The sequence below is a fragment of the Schistocerca piceifrons genome, chromosome 1, assembly GCF_021461385.2.
Source record: "Schistocerca piceifrons isolate TAMUIC-IGC-003096 chromosome 1, iqSchPice1.1, whole genome shotgun sequence".
Taxonomy (NCBI): Eukaryota; Metazoa; Arthropoda; class Insecta; order Orthoptera; family Acrididae; genus Schistocerca; species Schistocerca piceifrons.
The window spans coordinates 357,364,066-357,386,441 of NC_060138.1; the positions used below are offsets into that span (position 1 = coordinate 357,364,066).

The 22,376-nt window shown below is 42.7% G+C and overlaps 1 protein-coding gene across 1 annotated transcript in view; it reads right to left on the reverse strand.

Annotated features, from left to right (window-relative positions):
* The window catches only part of LOC124788024 (transcription factor kayak), a 108,001-nt gene extending 86,034 nt beyond the window's left edge, over positions 1–21,967 (reverse strand). The window contains exon 1 of the mRNA XM_047255094.1: positions 21,833–21,967. Within this exon, the coding sequence (XP_047111050.1) occupies positions 21,833–21,952 (120 nt within the window). The 5' untranslated portion in view covers positions 21,953–21,967. The remainder of the gene's footprint in view (positions 1–21,832) is intronic.
* Positions 21,968–22,376: the final 409 nt, after the last annotated feature.

Consider the following 22,376-nt stretch of genomic DNA (forward strand, 5'->3'; position numbering starts at 1 on the left):
TCATTTATGGAGGCATTTGAAAGCTCTTGTCTACGCAACCCCGGTACCAAATGTAGAGACTCTTCGTGCTCGTATTGTGGACGGCTGTGATACAATACGCCATTCTCCAGAGCTGCATCAGCGCATCAGGGATTCCATGCGACGGAGGGTGGATGCATGTATCCTCGCTAACGGAGGACATTTTGAACATTTTCTGTAACAAAGTGTTTGAAGTCACGCTGGTACCTTCTGCTGCTGTGTGTTTCCATTCCATGATTAATGTGATTTGAAGAGAAGTAATAAAATGAGCTCTATCACGGAAAGTAAGCGTTTCCGGACACATATCCACATAACATATTTTCTTTCTTTGTGTGTGAGGAATGTTTCCTGAAAGTTTGGCCGTACCTTTTTGTAACACCCTGTATATATTGCCCCCATGTGAATTCATGACCGTGAAGACTAAGGTGAAAAATACCGATAGAAACATTTTAATACCTTTGATATATCGTGAATTTCTGTTTCTGTTTTTCTAAGTAAGATACATTTTTTAACATTAAAATCATAATAAAATCTTTTGGTCAGAGAACCTTGGCAAAGAAGCCAAACGGAAACAAAATCTATATATCTTTTGCTGTTAAACATATCATATGGCGTTTCATTGCTTCTCGCCATTTTGTGGTGTCTGTTCTTATCTGCCTGTTACAGACTAGGCACACGTTCCTACGTATCTTAGCTTTACATAAAACACATTTTTTAAATGTATAAGTGGTATTTAATTACAGTATCAAACTCGATTAGAACGAATGAATACGCTACGCTTTAATTATTTATTTCAAGTTTCTGCTACCAGTCACTTTATTTTATGCTTAATCTAACATAATGCAATGCGTTTCGAACATGTTCTGTTGATCTTCAGGCGTTTATACATACATACATAAAGAAATGTTACTTAAAAATAAAGTCTTAAACCAGATTAATCTAGAACACTTTGGCGATTGTTTTTTGCTGTAGCTGCTGGTGTGGCATTTGGGGGGAAGGAGGGGGAGCAGTGTATGGCTAGAAATCTAAATCAGTGATGTCTTCTGCCGGTTTTCTTCTTTGTGGTTGACTATGTATATCACAGCCTGTATAGGATGCAGATAGATTTGCACCAGCTATGTGTTACGAAAATAGTGTGAAAGGCTTTTATATTACAGTTGATCACTTACAATTTCATCATCTTGCTGCATCACTTGCATCACTGGCGTAATGGCGGAGCTGTTGATTGACATTACACTATTGCACATTATATTTTATCACTGGCTGCCAACATAATTCACTGCACAAATTGCTTCGATGTTATACACACAACATAAGATGGCGGACTGTAGCAAATGAGTCTGTATCGATTATCTATGTTTTGTATCGATATTCTTGTTACTGACAGATTTTTAGTCAGTTATTTACATTGACATATCTTGAATCAATAGATTCAAGATATGTCAATGTAAATAACTGAGTTAGAACTGGCTTAAGATTGTTGAAGAATTTTGAGTTTTTGAATTCGGTTCTTTCATTAAAAATTTTATCTCCATGCTTTGTGTTATGTATGACAATTTCCATTTCTTCCATGATATCCATTCTTTTACTTTTTCGTACTGTGTGTAAAATTTCGCCGGGCGAAGTGGCCGAGCGGTTCTAGGCGCTACAGTCTGGAACCGCGCGACCGCTACGGTCGCAGGTTCGAATCCTGCCTCGGGCATGGATGTGTGTGATGTCCTTAGGTTAGTTAGGTTTAAGTAGTTCTAATTTCTAGGGGACTGATGACCTCAGAAGTTAAGTCCCATAGTGCTCAGAGCCATTTTATTGTAATATTTCGAGGTTGTCTTCGATTTTTAAAGGTTGGCCTGTGTCTTTAATGTGAGTTGCTACTGCTGATTTGTTACATTTATCAAGCCTGTAGCAATCTAAATGTTCTTTGAATCGGGTTCTGAAATCTCTGCCTGTTTGGTCGATATAATACTTATTACATTGGCTGCAGGTAATTTTGTAAATGCCAGATGCAACAAGACTTGTATCTGGTGGTTTTATATTGTGAGTAAGATTCCTACTTAGGTTGTAGTTGGTGCTGAAGCTGATTTTTACTTCTGTGTTTTTGAATAGTCTTGCTAATTTGTCAGATACTATTCCAAGATATGGCATTTTTACATATTTGACTGTTGGGGCACTACGCTTTCTTTCGTTACCTATTCAACATTGCTAGCCAGAACCACCCTGAGACTGAGTTGTCGATCGTTTCTTTCCATTCATTATGTACATTTTTCTTCTAAAAATCATGTTCGGTTGATCGGTCAATTACCTTCGAACAATGATATCGGCAGTCGCTTCAATGGCTTGATGTATAGTGGCTCACGATATTAATAGACGCTACACTTACAATTACGTAAATACATGATTTACATCAATTACATTTATCTATGCTTTTTGCTCAGGCCTGCCGTCACTGAACGTTTCTCTTGCCCGTCACGGAATTTCACAATAATAAGTACTTTCATTTTCCATGGCGTACTGGGAAACTTTTTCATAACAGTAATTATCCTAGTCCGTCATCTTGTAAGATAAATTCCAGAGCCAACCGTTTCAGATGACAGTTCGCCATGTCACCGGGCCACAATTGTTCGCGATTGGTTTGCAGAACATTTTGGGCAATTCGAGCGAATGATTTCGTCATCCACATCCCCGACATGAATCCCATCGAATATTTATGGGACATTACCGAGAGGTCAGTTCGTGTACAAAACACTTTCGTGATTCTGGAGGGCTATAGCACTGCTCAATATTTCTGCAGAGGACTTATAAAGAAATGTTGAATCCATGCCGCGTCGAGTTGCTGCACTATGCCGCGCAAAACGAGATGCGACACGATACTAGCAGGTATCTCATGACCTTTTCACGTCAGTGTAATAGCGTTGGATTTCATATAAGAGGTATGGGATATACGGTTTTAGTTATTATGTATACGACTTCATTTCACATTATTATTTAATATTATTTGGAAGACTTTAACATCATTTGTGTATTGACTAAATACATCGCCGGCCGTGGTGGCCGAGCGGTTCTAGGCGCTATAGTCTGGAACCGCGCGACCGCCACGTCGCAGGTTCGAATCCTGCCTCGGGCATGGATGTGTGTGATGTCCTTAGGTTAGTTAGGTTTAAGTAGTTCTATGTGACTGATGACCTTAGAAGTTAAGTCCCATAGTGCTCAGAGCCATTTGAACCTAAATACATCATGTCTTTAAAAAGAAATTACGAATCTCAGTAATTTGAAACAGCATAGTTAACGAGCTTATCTTCAGAATTGTCAGATCTAGAAGAATAACAACTCAGTTATGAAACGCTGTTATTTTTGTATGGAATTATCGTTTAGAAATTCGCAGAAACTCAACTTAAAAAAAGAATCAGTACAGTTTAATAATGTAGAACAATGCAGGAAGTAATTTGCGGAGTGAAAAAAATGTGTTTAGAGTTGAAACATGCGAAAAGGTTAGTAATTAAAATAATTAATTAACTCTGGTGGAAACCTGGATTTTTTGAATCTATTCGTTTACAGTCCGTATTTTATGAAATTTTGTATAAAGCACGGACTACTTTACAGAAGAAAATCTGTGTCAAACATTTTCCCCATTATTGTAAAACACAGCGTTACTCTTTAAATTTTCGAGAATGTTTATTTTTTCATGATAACTTTGTAAAAACACCAGTTTTAATAATGTATTTATCATCATGAATTGTTACTATTTTACCTAACAGTCGGCGCAAGGCCGATGTATAGTCATACAGTTCTGATTTAGTTGTCACTTTGTTCAAGTTAGTAGCTAGACTTAGTGTTACAGTGAATAAAAGAAGAAAATTTATGAGTATATATATGGCGGATCTTTTTATTTCGCGAAGTTTATTTGCGAAAATTGCTAAGGAATTCATTGTTTTGCAAGAAAGCAATGAATTTATGTAATCTGCAGCGAAAAGTAAGTAATCGATATGAAAGTAATGTTTCCTGCTCTGAAATTTACACGATTATCAAAAATTCCTCAATTACTTATCGAGTGAAATGAAATCTATAATTAGAACTTTGAGTAATTTTTGAAGTCTACTTTGAGTGTCGGAAGTAGCAATAAATACCACATTCTAAGCGACATATCGTCCCAGAATTAAAATAATAAAAGTTCCATCCCCTTGTTCTGACCAAGGATACAGCAGGTTTTCTTTGGTTGTAAGGCAGATGCTGGTACTCCTGTCGCAAGTATTCTCAGTTGGGGCTCCCTCTACCCCACTGAGCACATCTGATATTTGGCTGCCAAATTCCCGACTCTCCAATCCGCCGTTACTTGAACAGCCTGCTCTAGTCCTAGTAGTGGGGATTGAAAAGTATTGAAATAGCGTCTTTAGTGAACCGCAAAACAAAGCAGTAGTGCCAGCTGCCGAGTTACGCGTACTTATCGTGACTTAGCACGAGGCGAGCAGCCCAGTCACGTGCATCTGCTCCCCAGCGGAGGGGCAGAGCATGGTCACATATGTTACTCTGTGGCATGGTATAGCGTGCCGGCTGCGGCTGTAGGGGCGTGCGTAGCGTGGGTTTCCCCGCCGCGCCGCACGCTGCGCTACTGTCGATTTGTTAGTGGCACCAGTCTATATCAACGGCCTCTGCCCTTCACTTTGTGCACAATCCATCGTTACTAAGATCTGTATGCACGAGGAACAAAAGACTGTGGCCAGACTTTCAGGAAACATTCCTCACACGCAGAAAAATAAAGGTATATGGAAATCTGTCTGGAAACGTTTGAGTTTCATTTTGCACCTCAGTTTCTACAACTCTTCAACAGATTACTTACCTTTTTTGAAACGAAACCTCGCCCGTGGTTAGCTCGTTTGCACTAACGTAAGGATAAGACACATTGCTGACTGAACCATTTGCAGAAACGTACCCGTGCAGGAAAATCAAATGCTGATTGTGCCTGCACACGCTGTACACCAGGTCCGGCCACTGCCTGTCTTCCGTTCCTTCCCGCAAGTACTCGTTACAGCGCGATATTTCCTGTAGTACTGCGGTGTGGCATTTTTTCGGTCGGTACAGCTATCTTCAGTTCGGCAGACACGTGGTGTCAGTGCTGTTTACTGCAATGGATACAGCAAATTTGCTGTGAAACGATATTAAAATACCTTGCAGAAAGAATTTAAAGATTTATTTGACAATGATAGAGCAACAAATTACTACGATTGACAGGCGGAATTTATTGTTCCGTATATCAAGAAGCACTTTGCACCAAATTTACAGTCATGCAGCGTATGAAGAAATTGGAGATATGAACAGTGAAATTTCTGACGTCTCGCGCATTATTCCACTGTCAGCTGCAACGGTTTTTGATGGAATTGGACAACGAGTACATTGTATATTATATGTGGTATTGATAGCTACGATGCCACGGCGTAGGTGCAAGTTGTTAGGTTGGCACTACGACAGACACCGACGAGAGCGTCTTCTAGCCGGCGCTGCGCAGCTCTACGATCGCCGCTCCAGGTTCTCCCCATTTGATTCTGAGTAAACGACCAAGCAACATTGTTTCTATTTCGTAGTGGGCGAGCCACTACAGATTTTGCATGTGTAACTTTTGTGAGCTTTGATACATCCGGCTTCGCACCTACGTGCTCCTCAGTGCAAAGTTAGGTATTCACGTTATTATGTATTCAAGTTACTATTGTTGTGAGACAGTAAAACCACCTTTACCTTAAAAGCTGTACAGAGATTTTTACCTCACCTGCTCTTACTCGCTTCCTACATTCGGCCTACTCTTCAGTTTACAGGAGCAAACCCACGCAACGCCTTCCAGGCGGAATACAAAATTACACTCCTGGAAACTGAAATAAGAACACCGTGAATTCATTGTCCCAGGAAGGGGAAACTTTATTGACACATTCCTGGGGTCAGATACATCACATGATCACACTGACAGAACCACAGGCACATAGACACAGGCAACAGAGCATGCACAATGTCGGCACTAGTACAGTGTATATCCACCTTTCGCAGCAACGCAGGCTGCTATTCTCCCATGGAGACGATCGTAGAGATGCTGGATGTAGTCCTGTGGAACGGCTTGCCATGCCATTTCCACCTGGCGCCTCAGTTGGACCAGCGTTCGTGCTGGACGTGCAGACCGCGTGAGACGACGCTTCATCCAGTCCCAAACATGCTCAATGGGGGACAGATCCGGAGATCTTGCTGGCCAGGGTAGTTGACTTACACCTTCTAGAGCACCTTGGGCGGCACGGGATACATGCGGACGTGCATTGTCCTGTTGGAACAGCAAGTTCCCTTGCCGGTCTAGGAATGGTAGAACGATGGGTTCGATGACGGTTTGGATGTACCGTGCACTATTCAGTGTCCCCTCGACGATCACCAGTGGTGTACGGCCAGTGTAGGAGATCGCTCCCCACACCATGATGCCGGGTGTTGGCCCTGTGTGCCTCGGTCGTATGCAGTCCTGATTGTGGCGCTCACCTGCACGGCGCCAAACACGCATACGACCATCATTGGCACCAAGGCAGAAGCGACTCTCATCGCTGAAGACGACACATCTCCATTCGTCCCTCCATTCACGCCTGTCGCGACACCACTGGAGGCGGGCTGCACGATGTTGGGGCGTGAGCGGAAGACGGCCTAACGGTGTGCGGGACCGTAGCCCAGCTTCATGGAGACGGTTGCGAATGGTCCTCGCCGATACCCCAGGAGCAACAGTGTCCCTAATTTGCTGGGAAGTGGCGGTGCGGTCCCCTACGGCACTGCGTAGGATCCTACGGTCTTGGCGTGCATCCGTGCGTCGCTGCGGTCCGGTCCCAGGTCGACGGGCACGTGCACCTTCCGCCGACCACTGGCGACAACATCGATGTACTGTGGAGACCTCACGCCCCACGTGTTGAGCAATTCGGCGGTACGTCCACCCGGCCTCCCGCATGCCCACTATACGCCCTCGCTCAAAGTCCGTCAACTGCACATACGGTTCACGTCCACGCTGTCGCGGCATGCTACCAGTGTTAAAGACTGCGATGGAGCTCCGTATGCCACGGCAAACTGGCTGACACTGACGGCGGCGGTGCACAAATGCTGCGCAGCTAGCGCCATTCGACGGCCAGCACCGCGGTTCCTGGTGTGTCCGCTGTGCCGTACGTGTGATCATTGCTTGTACAGCCCTCTCGCAGTGTCCGGAGCAAGTATGGTGGGTCTGACACACCGGTGTCAATGTGTTCTTTTTTCCATTTCCAGGAGTGTATATTGGTTAAGTCAAGGAACAATTTTTCGACTTAAAATTCGCTCTTGATGAGTTTGTGAAGGAATAACGCGTTTAGGAACGAAAATTTGATCATCCGAAGTGGACTGGTGGCGTCGCATTTGTAGTTGGACTTCACAGCACACTGCTCATAGTAAGACATTGAAAAAAAAACGCGTTATAGAAAAAACACATTCCGACAAAACACATCGTCCACTTCCCTACGCTTACTACTTTCAATGAAAATAAGAAAATGCAAAGTTTGAAGAATTCATTGTGGCCCCGAAAGAATTACAAAGATAGGTTCTTAAACGTTTCGAGCACACTGCGAGTCTCGCGTCTGTTTTCGAGCTGTATTCGAGATCGTTTGCTGTTTCAGTTGAAAGCGCCTCCGTGCATGTGAAGGTGTGAATGATTAACCTGCAAGGTAGTTTCCGTTTTAATGGCAGATACTTTTACCGTAAAACTGTCCAGGAGGTCTACATTTCTTTCCGCAGGTAGAATTTTCAGGCTCCATCATGAGTTTGCAAAAGTGCTACAATATTTCGTTCCACATATTTGTGTGAAAATCTCTTTTCGATTATGAAACTAAATAAGTCACGTGTACGTGGCAACCTGGGTGCGATAATCTGTGAATATGTCTGTTCGTACGCCGACAGATGTAACAGACAAAAATTTATATTGTCTTCAGCGCGCCAAAAATAAATTAAATAATACAGAAAATTTGTTTTGTTTGCGACCTATGTTGTTGAGAAATGTGAAACAGAAAACCAAGTCGTATGCAGTGCCACTGGATAGCCATTTAAACGCCGCGCGTTCATATTTTCTCCTTCTCCTCCCCCGTCCTCGCCCTCAGGCAGCGTGGCGTGGCGTGGCGATGGAGAAATGTGCAGCGAGCCTGAGCGCTGTGGCCTGCAGGTCGAAATCTTGACGGCCCATGCTGTACATGGTACGGTACAGCGGGTTCTCATGTACCACTCTCCAGACATTCGTGAGGTCAACATTACTTGTTGCAGCTGATTGCCTTACGCTGACATCAGGATCGTCGTCAACTGCACGAAGTTGCTCCTCCAGTTGGCATGTCCTCGTTTTTCTGGGTCTTCCCATAATCGCGAGTAGTAGGCTTAAAGGTCCCATACTCCCTAAGACGACGATCATTTTCCTCAGACGTCCTCCTGTCGGTGCAATCTTGTTTAGGAAATATCTACCGATACAAGCGTTGAGCAGCAAAGGTTATTTCACACATTTCATTTAAGAAAGCGTTTGAGGCAATGCTGATATGTTCTGCTTCTGTCTGTTTCCGTGATTAATGCGATTATGAAGAGTTTCCGGACCCATGTTCATCTAACGCAGTTTTTCCTCTATAGGTAAGTTATATTTCCTGAAAATTTGGTAATATATTTGTGACACCCTGTGTGTACCAGGTGATTATAATTACAGTGCAGCTACTCACAGACGTCTAGTGTGGACCGTAATTATCGTATGACAGTGACAATTGGTAGAAAGGCTTATGTGTTAATGTGAAACCACTTTATTCTCGAACAAAAATTAGTCCAAATTTTGGCCACCAGATGCAAACGTGGAGCTGCACAGGATCTCGTCGACGTCTCTGGCGTTCATATTGAACGAACAGTGTGAGCGGCGGTTAATAACAAAATCAACATTGTGCCTTTCCCACTTGTTTGACCTTTTACTGCCCACGTCCTGTTTCTAATTCATTACACATGGAAATATTCCTATAGGTCGTTATGGTATTCACAGCGCCAGATCTGCAACCGGTGACCAAAATTGGAACTAATTTTTTTCCATCGTAAATTGGTTCCGCATTAATGCATTGGAATATGTACAAAATTTCGCTGCCGCACGATAATTACAGCACTTTCATTAATCCACCCGGTACTTCTGAAAGTCGACGGTACTTGCTGAAGTAACCTAACTACTGGCCATTAAAATTGCTACACCACGAAGATGACGTGCTACAGACGCGAAATTTAACCGACAGGAAGAAGATGCTGTGATATGCAAATGATTAGCTTTTCAGAGCATTCACACAAGGTTGGCGCCGGTGGCGACACCTACAACGTGCTGACATGAGGGAAGTTTCCAACCGATTTCTCATACATAAACAGCAGTTGACCGGCGTTGCCTGGTGAAACGTTGTTGTTATGCCCCGTTTAAGGAGGAGACATGCGTACCATCACGTTTCCGACTTTGATAAAGGTCGGATTGTAGCCTATCGCGATTGCAGTTTATCGTATCGCGGCATAGCTGCTCACGTTGGTCGAGATCCAATGACTGTTAGCAGAATATGGAATCGGTGGGTTCAGGAGGGTAATATGGAACGCCGTGCTGGATCCCAACGGCCTGGCCTCGTATCACCAGCAGTCGAGATGAGAGGCATCCGCATGGCTGTAAAGGATCGTGCAGCCACGTCTCGATCCCTGAGCAAACAGATGGGGACGTTTGCAAGACAACAACCATCTGCACGAACAGTTCGACCACGTTTGCAGCAACATGGACTATCAGTTCGGAGACCATGGCTGCGATTACCCTTGACGCTGCATCACAGACAGGAGCGCCTGCGATAGTGTACTCAACGACGAACCTGGGTGCACGAGTGGCAAAACGTCATTTTTTCGGATGAATCAAGGTCCTGTTTACAGCATCATGATGGTCGCATCCGTGTTTGGCGTCATCGCGGTAAACGCACATTGGAAGCGTGTATTCGTCATCACCATACTGGCATATCACCCGGAGTGATGGTATGGGGTGCCACTGGTTACACGTCTCGGTCGCCTCTTGTTCGCCTTGACGGTACTTTGAACAGTGGACATTTCAGATGTGATTACGACCCGTGGCTGTACCCTTCATTCGATCCCTGCGAAACCCTACATTTCAGCAGGATAATGCACGACCGCATGTTGCAGGTCCTGTACGGGCCTTTCTGCATACAGAAAATGTTCGACTGCTGCCCTGGCCAGCACATTCTCCAGATCTCTCACCAACTGAAAACGTCTGGTCAATGTTGACCGAGCAACTGGCTCGTCACAATACTGTGGTATCGTGTTGAAGCTGCATGGGCAGCTGTACCTGTACACGCTATCCGAGCTCTGTTTGACTCAATGCCCAAACGTATCAAGGCCGTTGTTACGGCCAGAGGTGGTTGTTCTGGGTACTGATTTCTCAGGATCTATGCACCCAAATTGCGTGAAAATGTAATCACATGTCAGTTCTAGTATAATACATTTGTCCAACGAATACCCGTTTAACATCTGCATTTCTTCTTTTTGTAGCAATTTTAAAGGCCAGTAGTGTAGCTGGCGGTGTTTCAGCGTCAGACAGGTTGCAGAAGTAACTTCTGGAATAACTTGCAGAAGTTTGCATGCTAGAGGACAAACGTCTCTACGGTATGCTCTACAATCCTTAAGCTGTTTGTAGTTCTAATCCTTCACAATTCTATTAAAACTGTGGCAATTGACGTTGTGTGATTATTTATTAATTCTGTGAAAACAGAAGCTTGCTGGCGGCGGCTGACTGCACGCGGCCATCTGCTCCGCCGTCAGCGACTGTACGGGGGTGGCACCCTCGCTGCACGTGAATGGCGCCCCCCGCCAATCGATACTGCAGCAGGAGTAAACAACCCACTGCCGCCCTGCTTCCCCCATTGAAGGCCAGCCGCGTTCACAACCCTACACCCAGCTGTCTGAAAAGTTTCAGACGGTCCCTTCGCAAGTTTGAACACAGTAAATGGAGGTCAATGACCGCCGCGCCAGACTTTAAATTAATTCGTGCACACATCTAGAATACAAGATTATTTAGTTACACACAGTTCTCCATAGCACCAGTGTCATAGTATTCTCTGTATGATAATATGTTTGAACTCTGTAGCAGTTATCCAATTCTACATCTGCATCCACGTATTTTGGAATTCGCACTTAAGTTTAATTGTACGAACATTTCTCAACTGTTCCTCTCTCTTGTCCGCCGGCTTGGCTGAATAGTAACTTGTGTGCCTACCATGCGGTTTCCTTTATTATGTGCTTTACAAAATTTATATATTGTTTACTCACACTCTCCTCTCTGCTTCTTATGTAACATGATACTGTTTTTCAATTTACCCTTCAGTTTGTACTACATGTAAAATTTTCTTGCACTTTTGCTCCGTCTGTCATGCTGATGTTTTCTCTCATATTACCCTAACTAACATTGCTCACTGAAGAAAGAAAATCAAACCAGCATGCACAACCTGTCTGTGGCATCACAAAGTGCATCACACGCACACAAAATCTTAATCAATGATATGTTGACGCTAGATGTACGTTATTATGCCTGTCCTACAATGGTTTATCAACAAAAAGACGACAAATGGCCATGAAAACAGGTTCGAGAAAGAACAATATGGGAAAATTAAAAGGAAAAGCATATACAAACGAAAAACCATAAAAACGACAGTAATGATAACCAACTGCTTAATAGAAAGAAATACTTAAAAATGTATCGTTGTTAATAATTTAAAGAAATATATATCGTTCCAAAAAAAAAGTTAGATTCACGGCCGGGTTGGAGATTTCCTCAGCTCGTGGACTGTGTGTTGTTTGGTCCTCATCATCGACGACGCCCAAGTCGCCCAGCACGGTGTCACCTGAAATAACACTTGCACCCGGAGGCCTAATTTCTTCGGTTGGGGCCTCCCGGCCATCAATGCCACACGATCATTTCCATTTTATTTCCACTCTCTTATAGCACCTAAAACTGGCCATGCGAGCCCTGATGTCTCTATTTTATTAAGATGACAATTCCTTCCCATACAAAACATTTTTGCATTCGGAGGTGAAGGTTGGAAGTTGAAAAAGATTGAAATTATGTGAGCAGACTTCACCGCAGCGAAAAATGCCTTTGTTTTGATGATTGGCACCCAAATTCTCTTATCGTGTCAGACACTCACTCTCCCTTCCTTCGCGGTAAGTACGAAACGAGCAGGCCTTCTTTGGAATTTTCGACGTCTTTTCACACAAGCCACACACTTTATTCGGAGGTAATGGTTTATAAAGAGCACAACAACACAGAACAAATTTCGTAACCACATTTATTCGATACTTCAGAATTCTATTTATATAGGGCTACACATTATTGAACAAAAATATGCATCAAAAATTTGGTATTCACAAACAAAAATATATTATTTTTTTCCTCGTTGTCCCAGATCAAGCATGAATATTTTGGTAGGGTTAACTCGCTTCCAGATAATAATCTGGCAACCATATTTCGATTTGCACCTATCTTGTCTTACGGGGATCACCATACTAGAACGACGATAATACATTTCAAATGTCTATTTTTGAGAAACTGTGTTCACCATTTTTTTATTAACGCTATGTCTTCTGCCCAGAAAAAAATGTATCATCCACGAACTTAATTTCATCTGACCGCCGCGAATACCTCAATATTCAGATTCATCGCGAATACTTGAATATCCAGATTTATCACGTTCGCGTCAACAGGACGGCATTGCGTAGCTAGAACAGAATGAGGAGAAAAGAACCACAAGAGAACTAGAAGAATGGCTCGGCTGCGGTTAGTAGCCTTTACCAGCTACGTGGTGTCTGTCTTGTTCGAGAGAGACCATTGATACATAAAAGTTAATACGTATCCTTCCCCTTCTTGCACACTTCCAGTATCTTGTAAAATTTTCTGTACTCGTACCGGATATCCCTAATGTTATCTCTGCTGAGATAACTGCTAGACAAACACAAACAAGTTTGTCAGTTCCCAGGCATACAGCTGCGATAAACGCCCAGTTTACTGTTTGTCCTTCAACTCGACTCCTTAGACAAAGAGCTTGCGGTCCTGTCTTGTCCCTTTTGTCTGATTTACTCCGCCTGCGCTTAGTTCTTCCATGGGCCCTGTTACTTTCCTCTCTCCGCAGTTCCGATCCATGTGCTGTTAAGAGCTATTTTGAGTAGAAAAATGGTTCAAATGGCTCTGAGCACTATGGGACTCAACATCTGTGGTCATCAGTCCCCTAGAACTTAGAACTACTTAAACCGAACTAACCTAAGGACATCACACACATCCATGCCCGAGGCAGGATTCGAACCTGCGACCGTATCAGCCGCGCGGTTCCGAATGCGCGCCTAGAACCGCTAGACCACCGCGGCCGGCTATTTTGAGTAGACTGTGCCATCATCTTCCACTCATAGATCCTGAAATATATCCTTACAAGGAAATTTCTAAATACAAAAAAATTAAGTTTGTGGCTAGCTCTTAGGATTCGTGTCGGCGAGACAGGCTTTTACCAGAAATTCAATTTACGTTGAACGTTTCCCAGTTTAGTGGGTAATTCAAGTATCTCAAAGAGGGCAACACATTTTAACTGTCGTCGTTTTAGAAAGAAGTATAATCAAACAGTTCAGTATGGAATACAGCACTACGTACACAAAATACATATAGAAACTTACCTTAAACGTGGATAGACGAGTGGTCCATATACAACTAAGATAAATGTTGATGGTGTTAGGACAGCAACCAGCCACAAATTTACTTTCAGTTCCTTTATTCAAAGGATACCGTTACCGGTTTCGAATCGTTGTGATTCATCCTCAGACGGTTTTCACGCTTTCTTTATGACATGTGTTGTGTTATTACAGATTAATTGCCCTAAAATATAAATAATACATAATTATAAACACGCCACACACAGATGGTTGCGTTACAGAATTTCGTTACATGTGACCTACGTGAAACGTCGGTTTCGAGTGTTTGTTTTCATAACATTCGTCCAACAGATGTAAAAGCATTCCCACTACGTCCTCATTGTTGCACGCGTAAATAGTTCTCACTGAACACTTTAGATTTGTCGCTGAGATCATTTCTACCACGCACCACATGTTTTGATACATACGTGGTACGCACCACATGTTTTGATACATACGTGGTAGAAATGCTCTCAGCGACAAATCTAAAGTGTTCAGTGAGAACTATTTACGTGTACAACAATGAGGACGTAGTGGGAATGCTTTTACGAAAGTTATGAAAACAAACACTTGAAACCGACGTTTCACGTAGGTCACATGCAACGAAATTCTGTAACGGAACCATCTGTGTGTGGCGTGTTTATAATTATGTATTATTTATATTTTAGGGCAATTAATCTGTAATAACATACCACATGTCATAAAGAAAGCGTGAAAACCGTCTGAGGATGAATCACAATGATTCGAAACCGGTAACGATATCCTTTGAATAAAGGAACTGAAAGTAAATTTGTGGCTGGTTGCTGTCCTAACACCATCAACATTTGTCTTCAAACAACAGCCACGGTCTCCATCATGTCATCCTATGACAAAATTGCAACAAGTAAGACAGGTACACTAGTATTCGATTACACTGGTAGTGGTATGTGTCTTGTATTGTTTTCCTGTAATCCGGAACAGGTCTAGTTTAATGATGGTTACAATGTCTACGTTTTACAGTGTATGTATATTAACAATACAATGTCGTTCGGACATGGATGCAGAAATTGTAGACGTCAACGATGTGTATCCATGCCTCGACGGGCTAGCATGATGATATAATATTCGTCTCCCTATGAGGAATTACGAATTGTGTGAGCATACGAGTAGGGACTACGTGATATATGAAGTTTGGATCGGTGCTCGGAGGCGTGCTCTGGTAGCCGGCCGGTGTGGTTAAGGCTACCGCTCGCAATAAGCGGGAAATCCGGGTTACAGACACAGTCACGCACAAATTTTCATGTGTCGCAAACAGCTGATGTCAACGCGTCGTCGCAGAATGCGAATCTATTTCGTGATAAACGCTAGTTTAATCTGCTGTAGAGAGAGCGAATATGCACTTCGAACTATAAAGAGAACGTCGGAATAACTTACGTTAGTGTCTGCGAAGGAAATCGATTGCTATATCGGTACTCCTGTGTGATGTATGCTTTAACATTGTTCGATCGTTTGGATTCCTACCTAGCAAGACTCATATGCTAAAGTTTACTGGTGGTAGATTGCTGGATAGATTTAGAAGTTGGTGAACATTCATTGCAGGTTGGCTGCGAAATGATTCTGCTGCCTCTGCCGTACACTTCGCATAAAAACAATAAGAATAATATGATTATCGGTGACCTCGGCCCCACAACCACGAATTTCCAAAAATGAATGACGCCTGCATACTCGAATACAACTATCTGTTTCACTATATTGTGGTTTTAATATCTTAACACCATTGGTGTTAGTTGGAGCGTTTTAGCACATGGCATTTGCACTTTGAAGTATAAAGCTAAGTGACTGAATTTTCTCACGTTAAGAAATCAGAAATTTTTACTCGGTTCGAATTATCTAAAGCCAAGATTGTATAAAATTTCTTTTATTTTTTACAAACAACCGGTTACAACAGAATTTTGCTGTCATCTTCAGGTCTTGAAGTACTTCTGTTATAAAATGTGTTCATTTTGAGTTGGCACACACGCCAAACTGTCCCGTAGGTAAAAATGTATCACTTGACATGAAGGTATGCCACAAATACAGGGTGTTACAAAAAGGTACGGCCAAACTTTCAGGAAACATTCCTCGCACACAAATAAAGAAAAGATGTTATGTGGACATGTGTCCAGAAACGCTTAATTTCCATGTTAGAGCTCATTTTAGTTTCGTCAGTATGTTCTTCCACCTATGCTCAATGGAGCACGTTATCATGATTTCATACGGGATACTCTACCTGTGCTGCTAGAACATGTGCCTTTACAAGTACGACACAACATGTGGTTCAGGCACGATGGAGCTCCTGCACATTTCAGTCGAACTGTTCGTACGCTTCTCAACAACAGATTCGGTGACCGATGGATTGGTAGAGGCAGACCAATTCCATGGCCTCCATGCTCTCCTGACCTCAACCCTCTTGACTTTCATTTATGAGGGCATTTGAAAGCTCTTGTCTAAGCAACCCCGGTACCAAATGTAGAGACTCTTCGTGCTCGTATTGTGGACGGCTGTGATACAATACGCCATTCTCCAGGGCGGCATCAGCGCATCAGGGATTCCATGCGACGGAGGGTGGATGCATGTATCCTCGCTAACGGAGGACATTTTGAACATTTTCTGTAACAAAGTGTTTGAAGTCACGCTGGTACGTTCTGTTGCTGTGTGTTTCCATTCCATGATTAATGTGATTTGAAGAGAAGTAATAAAATGAGCTCTAACATGGAAAGTAAGCGTTTCCGGACACATGTCCACATAACGTATTTTCTTTCTTTGTGTGTGAGGAATGTTTCCTGAAAGGTTGGCCGTACCTTTTTGTAACACCCTGTATAACTTTAAAAAATCAAAAAGCTCCTTCGGTGTATGGCAATGTCCATATATGTACCGCTCAGCAGACGATTGTTACGTTATAAAAAAGACAGTACATAATAAAATGCACAGTAGCACGTCTGTTTACGTAAGCCGGATATATTCTAAATATTGAAGATCCACCTTAGACAGCATATGAGGTACAACTGCAGTTGTCTGGCTAATGTAAACAGAACTACTACTGTACATTTTATTGTGTACTGCGTTTTTTATGGCGTAACAAGCGTCTGTCGAGCGATACATATATGGGCATGGCTATGTGCACAAAGTGCCTTTTGATTTTAAATATTTTATTAACGACAAACCTTTATATAATGCGCTACATTTTATCTACATGACAACTAGGCGTGAGGACCAACTCAGAATGAATACATTTTATAATTAAAAATATTTTGAAGACCTAAGGTGACAGTGAAGTTCCGTCGAAATCTATTGTCTGTAATTAAAGGAATTTTTATGCAATTTTGGCTTTACGAAGTTTTTACAAAGCTAAGTGGCATGCCTCATCTCAAACACTAACAACAGACCAATAACTTAATATATGCCGCTGTAGGGATTTGATATACAAAAAGCATACAATGAATATGTGTCGTACGTTACTGCATATACCTTAATATAAGTTTTGTTTACACGCTGTTTTTAACTGAAAACGATGTGCTGAAGATTTAACAGGGTGTTTTTGTAGAGAAATTCTTGCTAACAGCGACCTTGAGAGTGGCCAAATGTCGAAATTTTGTAACAGAGCGAAAATAAACTAAAAATTAGCAGTTGCAGATGACATGGAATCCTTTAAGGCATTACCATCAGCTAAGCAAGATGAGTAAGGGTAGGAGACAGATATTGCGATTTCTTGTTAATCCATACAAATGAATCAAAATCTACAGAGTTCACGTTTGCGTCTCTTTTCTACAGCTGCTGAGTGTTCTTTGGGATATAAATGCCTGTTTTAAAGATGTTCATAATATGTAATGCAGTGTGCTCTAATTCAAGTCTAAATCTCAATGTAACCAACTTTCGGTGGGTTCTTTCTCTATATTTGAGAGTACATAGAACTTCAGGGTGTATTACAACTTGTGGTTCAGCTGGAGTTTGCCAGTGCATTTTACTTTCAATAGCCGTGATGGTTCGCCTTGACGCACTGTAAAATTTAAACCAGGTCCGCTTGGTTCACTTTGATTACACGTGCCTGTTTTGTATTTTTCATTGTCTACCCCCAAAAGCTAGAGTGAGCTTTTCGCATTCTGACTTCTGTAGTCAGTCTTAGAAACCTAAATACCAGGCGAACTGGTAGCGGAGCATGAGAAGACGCAAACGACCATATAAATACAGAAAATTGTGACCAGTCACTTTTTTGAAACACTGGTTTATTACATAAACCGGATGATCGTCAGACGGTGCACCAGAGGTTACATGCCTGTTTCATATCGTGAACTGGGTGCTGGCTCTGTGATAAAATGGAACACGCTTTAATGCATTGCCATAACTAATGTCCATATGGCAATCTGTATCAAAAACTGATTTCTGTATTTACTGCGGCAGGTATGCCTGCCTTTGTAATTACTATACATTTAGCAGCTCACTTTTCACTGGTTATGAGTACACTTACCGATTACTTAGAACCTTTGCCAGCAACCAGCATGTGCTGTACAACTGATGTTTGTTAAAGATCTTTGGAGAAAGATATAACAGACTGTGCTCGGAGACGTTATTTGTCTTTTGTTTGCATATAATACAATATGTAGACAAATTCTTTGATCAGAACTGGCATTAACACGAATGCTCAAAAATGAAACAAAATTAAGTTATAATATTGGCAGAGAACTACAGCTCTGTACACTGATGTGACAAAAGTTATGGCATAGCGATACGCACCTATAAAGATGACCTTCGTATCGCTTACGCAAGCGATAAAAGGACAGTGCATTGGAGGAGCTGCCATTTGTACTCAGGTGATTCGTGTGAAAAGGTTTGGAAAGTGATTAGGGCCACATCACGTGAATTAACAGACTCTGAACGCGGTATGGTTGTTGGAGCTACATTTCATTTCATTCCGCGATCCACAGTGTCATTCACATTAACGTCAGTTCTAATCAAAGTATTTACCTACACATCGGCTGTATTACATACAAACAACAAACAAATAACGTCTCTGAGCAAAGTATTTTATGTCTCTGTGCGAAGATCTTTGTAACAAACAGCACATGGTGGATGCTGGCAAAGTTTCGTAATAACCAGCAAATATATTCATATCCAATGAAAAGTGTGTGATGTGCAACCAACACTCCATCACTACGTAAGCTGCTAAATTGATAATTACAAAGCACGCCATATCACAACGTAAGCTGCTAAATGGATAATAGTTACAAAGCCAGCTATAGTGTCGCAGTAAGTACCGAAATTAGTTTTGGATACATATCGCCTTATTAACATTACTTATGGCGATTTATTAGAAGATGATCCAGTTTCTTGTCACAGAGCCAGCATCACGCTGTTTGAAGACGAATCTGGGAAGGTTCGAAATCCGGTTTATGGAAACAGTTAAGTATTTCAGAAACAGACTGGCCGGAATTTTCTGTATTTGTACTGAATAAATAGCCGCCGGTTCAAAACATCCATAATGGATAAGCTTAAAGGAATTGGTAATATTTTGGAGCGGATTTTTGGTTTCGACAATTGACTTACACCCAAAGGAAACTTACCGAAAACCTTCGCCAGGTATGTGAACTAGTCTTAATTTACTTCTGGGGACAATACGCCCCAGACGAAAAATTTAAAGCCTGCTGTGTTCGACAGCCTATTTGTTCATGTGTATAGAGAGTAAAGTCGATGATTTGTTCGATACGTACAGCGCTCCTGGATCGCTATCGATCTCAACCGATGTGCAGAACGAATGGAGCGTCTTGTGTCAGGTGTGTTACGTGCAGTCTCTCTGGGGGCTCATCGATGACCCGGTCAGCGCGATTGAACGGCGTTACCTGCACGGCTTACCCTCCGAGAACGCTGCGGGACTCCCTTCAGAGCTTCGCCCCCCTAAGCGCCAGACACTTTAACAAGCATTTGCCGCCAGCCGGCGTTGCAACACGGAGGGATCGATATTGCGCCGCCGACGCGACGCCGGCTGCATCCTGCCTCTGCCGCGACCTCACAGCTCACCCCACGCGCCGCTCGAGGTACGCTCCGCTCCTATTACACCGGCACCGCACTGCTCCAGTTACTCTCATAGCCCCCGAGTGGACTATTCTGTAGTAAGTACGCACAGACCGTAGCTGGTCAGCTGGTTCAGCGTCCTATTCCTCTATTTCGACAATAAAATTCTACATAACTACAAAGAAAATAATCTTTTACTGTTTCAGTTCTTAGCCCCTCATATCTATTCCTCTAGACAGTTTGAAAGTGAAAGATATGAATTTTTCTTTAGCATTATTTTACTCGTGCTGATGACGAGATCGGGGACCACTGCGATGGCTACAATCAAATGAAATAAAGCAAGCAGACACTTGTTTTGCAATGATATGTGTCGGGCTTTGACCATCTTCCAGTAGTTTAACGCTGTGGCGTAGTAGTAGCTGTACTTTTGACGCTTGTATTTATCTAATTGACATTGATGACGTGATGGTTTGGGCGCACGACGTCGCGCTCATATTTATATAAAGAACAAATTCTCGATGGGGCAACGGCAGTATTAATAATTCAATCGATAAAAGATAATAACTACCCCGTTGCATCTCTTGAGCCGTACAGAGGCAGACTAGAGCTAGAAATATGTGGCGAAATGAAATATAACGGGTTGCTTGCTATATTCATCAAATTTTTCAGCGCTTGAGACGGCAAGTGTAAGAAACTATTGCGGCTCGCGCGCTCACACACACACACACACACACACACACACACACAGGAAAATTGGTATTTCGCATCTATGTACAGCAGAAAGATGTAAAAGATAGGCTGCAGCAGCATATTCTTCCCCATCTGTAGAAACCACTTGCGTACGAATATTTATGTTGTCATAAGAATCTTCACAAAAGCAAATTAGTTCTTTCGATGACTACCAAAACAAAGAAAACCTGCGTCGTCGGCACTGGTGTGAGCAACAAACTAACAACATTCAACTACCACACTGACAGATACAAAATATACTGTGATTAGGTATCTATTCAGCACAACAGAAACTAAACAATAACACGAAAATGCAGTTAATTTATTTACACATGCGCCTGATGAATCCCTTAGTTCTAAAGCGAGATATCAATTCAAAGAAACGAGGACAACGCAAAAAGATATTGTAACAGAACTAATGACAGACTAGATAGCGATTTTGCGAATCTAAAACAGGTTACCTTCTTCAAATACCAGACAGTAACCAATGAGTAATATACACACACGTTAACATGTTATGTCACTTACTGTGGAAAATAAAGAGTTGCCACTGACATGTGCATCTCCTCTGATACAAGTAGCGCCGCATGAAATAAGTAACGCTGCGCGATAAACAAGCTGCAGAGAGTTTTCCGCAATAAATACAGACAACTTGTCCTTAAGAAGAACTATTTCCTTTGTGGTTAAAGGCGAACATGTACTATGCAATTACATAGAATTTTCAAGCACACCTAACCTCGGGTAAAGTGAAGGTCTGGCAGTCCTTGTTTCGAAAGGACAGATTTCGATGACGAAATCGACAGTTGTTTTCTGCAGGAACACATGTTTCAATAAATGATGCGAAATGTAACTCTGCTATCGTACGAATATTAATCTTCATAGTATCGTGATCTTTACTGTTGACATAAATATCATTAGCTATATAATACATTGTTTTTTTAAGTCGGTTTTACGGATGGCAAATGTTTTACTAAGCTTTAAGAACTGACATATATCTGCTTCAATAAAAAAATACATGATTTATTTATGTAACAAGCAGGTTGACTGAACTCAGTAAAAAGCAGGGTATTTGGAGGAAATGGATAGTGTCTGCTAATCAAGCAGAGGGATGATATTTTTTTAGTTATTACATTTGTTGCGTTATAGGCCAGGATCATTCTGCCAGCTATGCAAGGATATCTACGAAGATAGAAACACGTGATTGGCGTTACGTAATACGGGTATATGTCATGTGAGCGCTTGGAGCAAAGCGGCTTTGCATCTGTCAGTTTGACGGCACTCCGGTTCCTTTTCTTTGTTGTAAGTTATTTTAAAAAGTACTCACCGTAGTTGGAGTGATGACATCTCCTCCGCTGGCGACCGGCATGAAGAAATCTGTTGTCGATAGCCGCGAATCCTGGCTGTCAGAGTCACTGGAATGCACGGAATTGCCTGCCGAGTACATCGCTACGCTACGCCGTGAGGCTGCGTCAAAAGCTTTTCGTTGTCGGAGCGGGTCCCCCTATCCAGAGCTTCCACCTGCTGCCACTGGCGTCGCCAGCTCTTGGATGACTCACTGTCTACGGTGTTGCCTTTGCCCGACGGGGGAAGCCCTCACTCTCTCTCTACCTCCCGACCCGCTCCGTACAAAGACTCCCGAGTAATGATGTCATAGCCACCCTCCGCTATTTTTAGGTCGCTGAGCTCACTCGCAGCCGTCACGTGGGCGTGACGACATCGGCCGAACGCCGCCGGTGTCTGCCGAGCGGAGCCGAAGTCGCCCGACGGCCCCTACCCCTCCTTCGGCGAACGTAGGTGAAAGCCGCATGCGATGACGCATCGGGGTTGCCGGAAATGGGCGTACTGTGCTATGCCATCACGGGACCGAA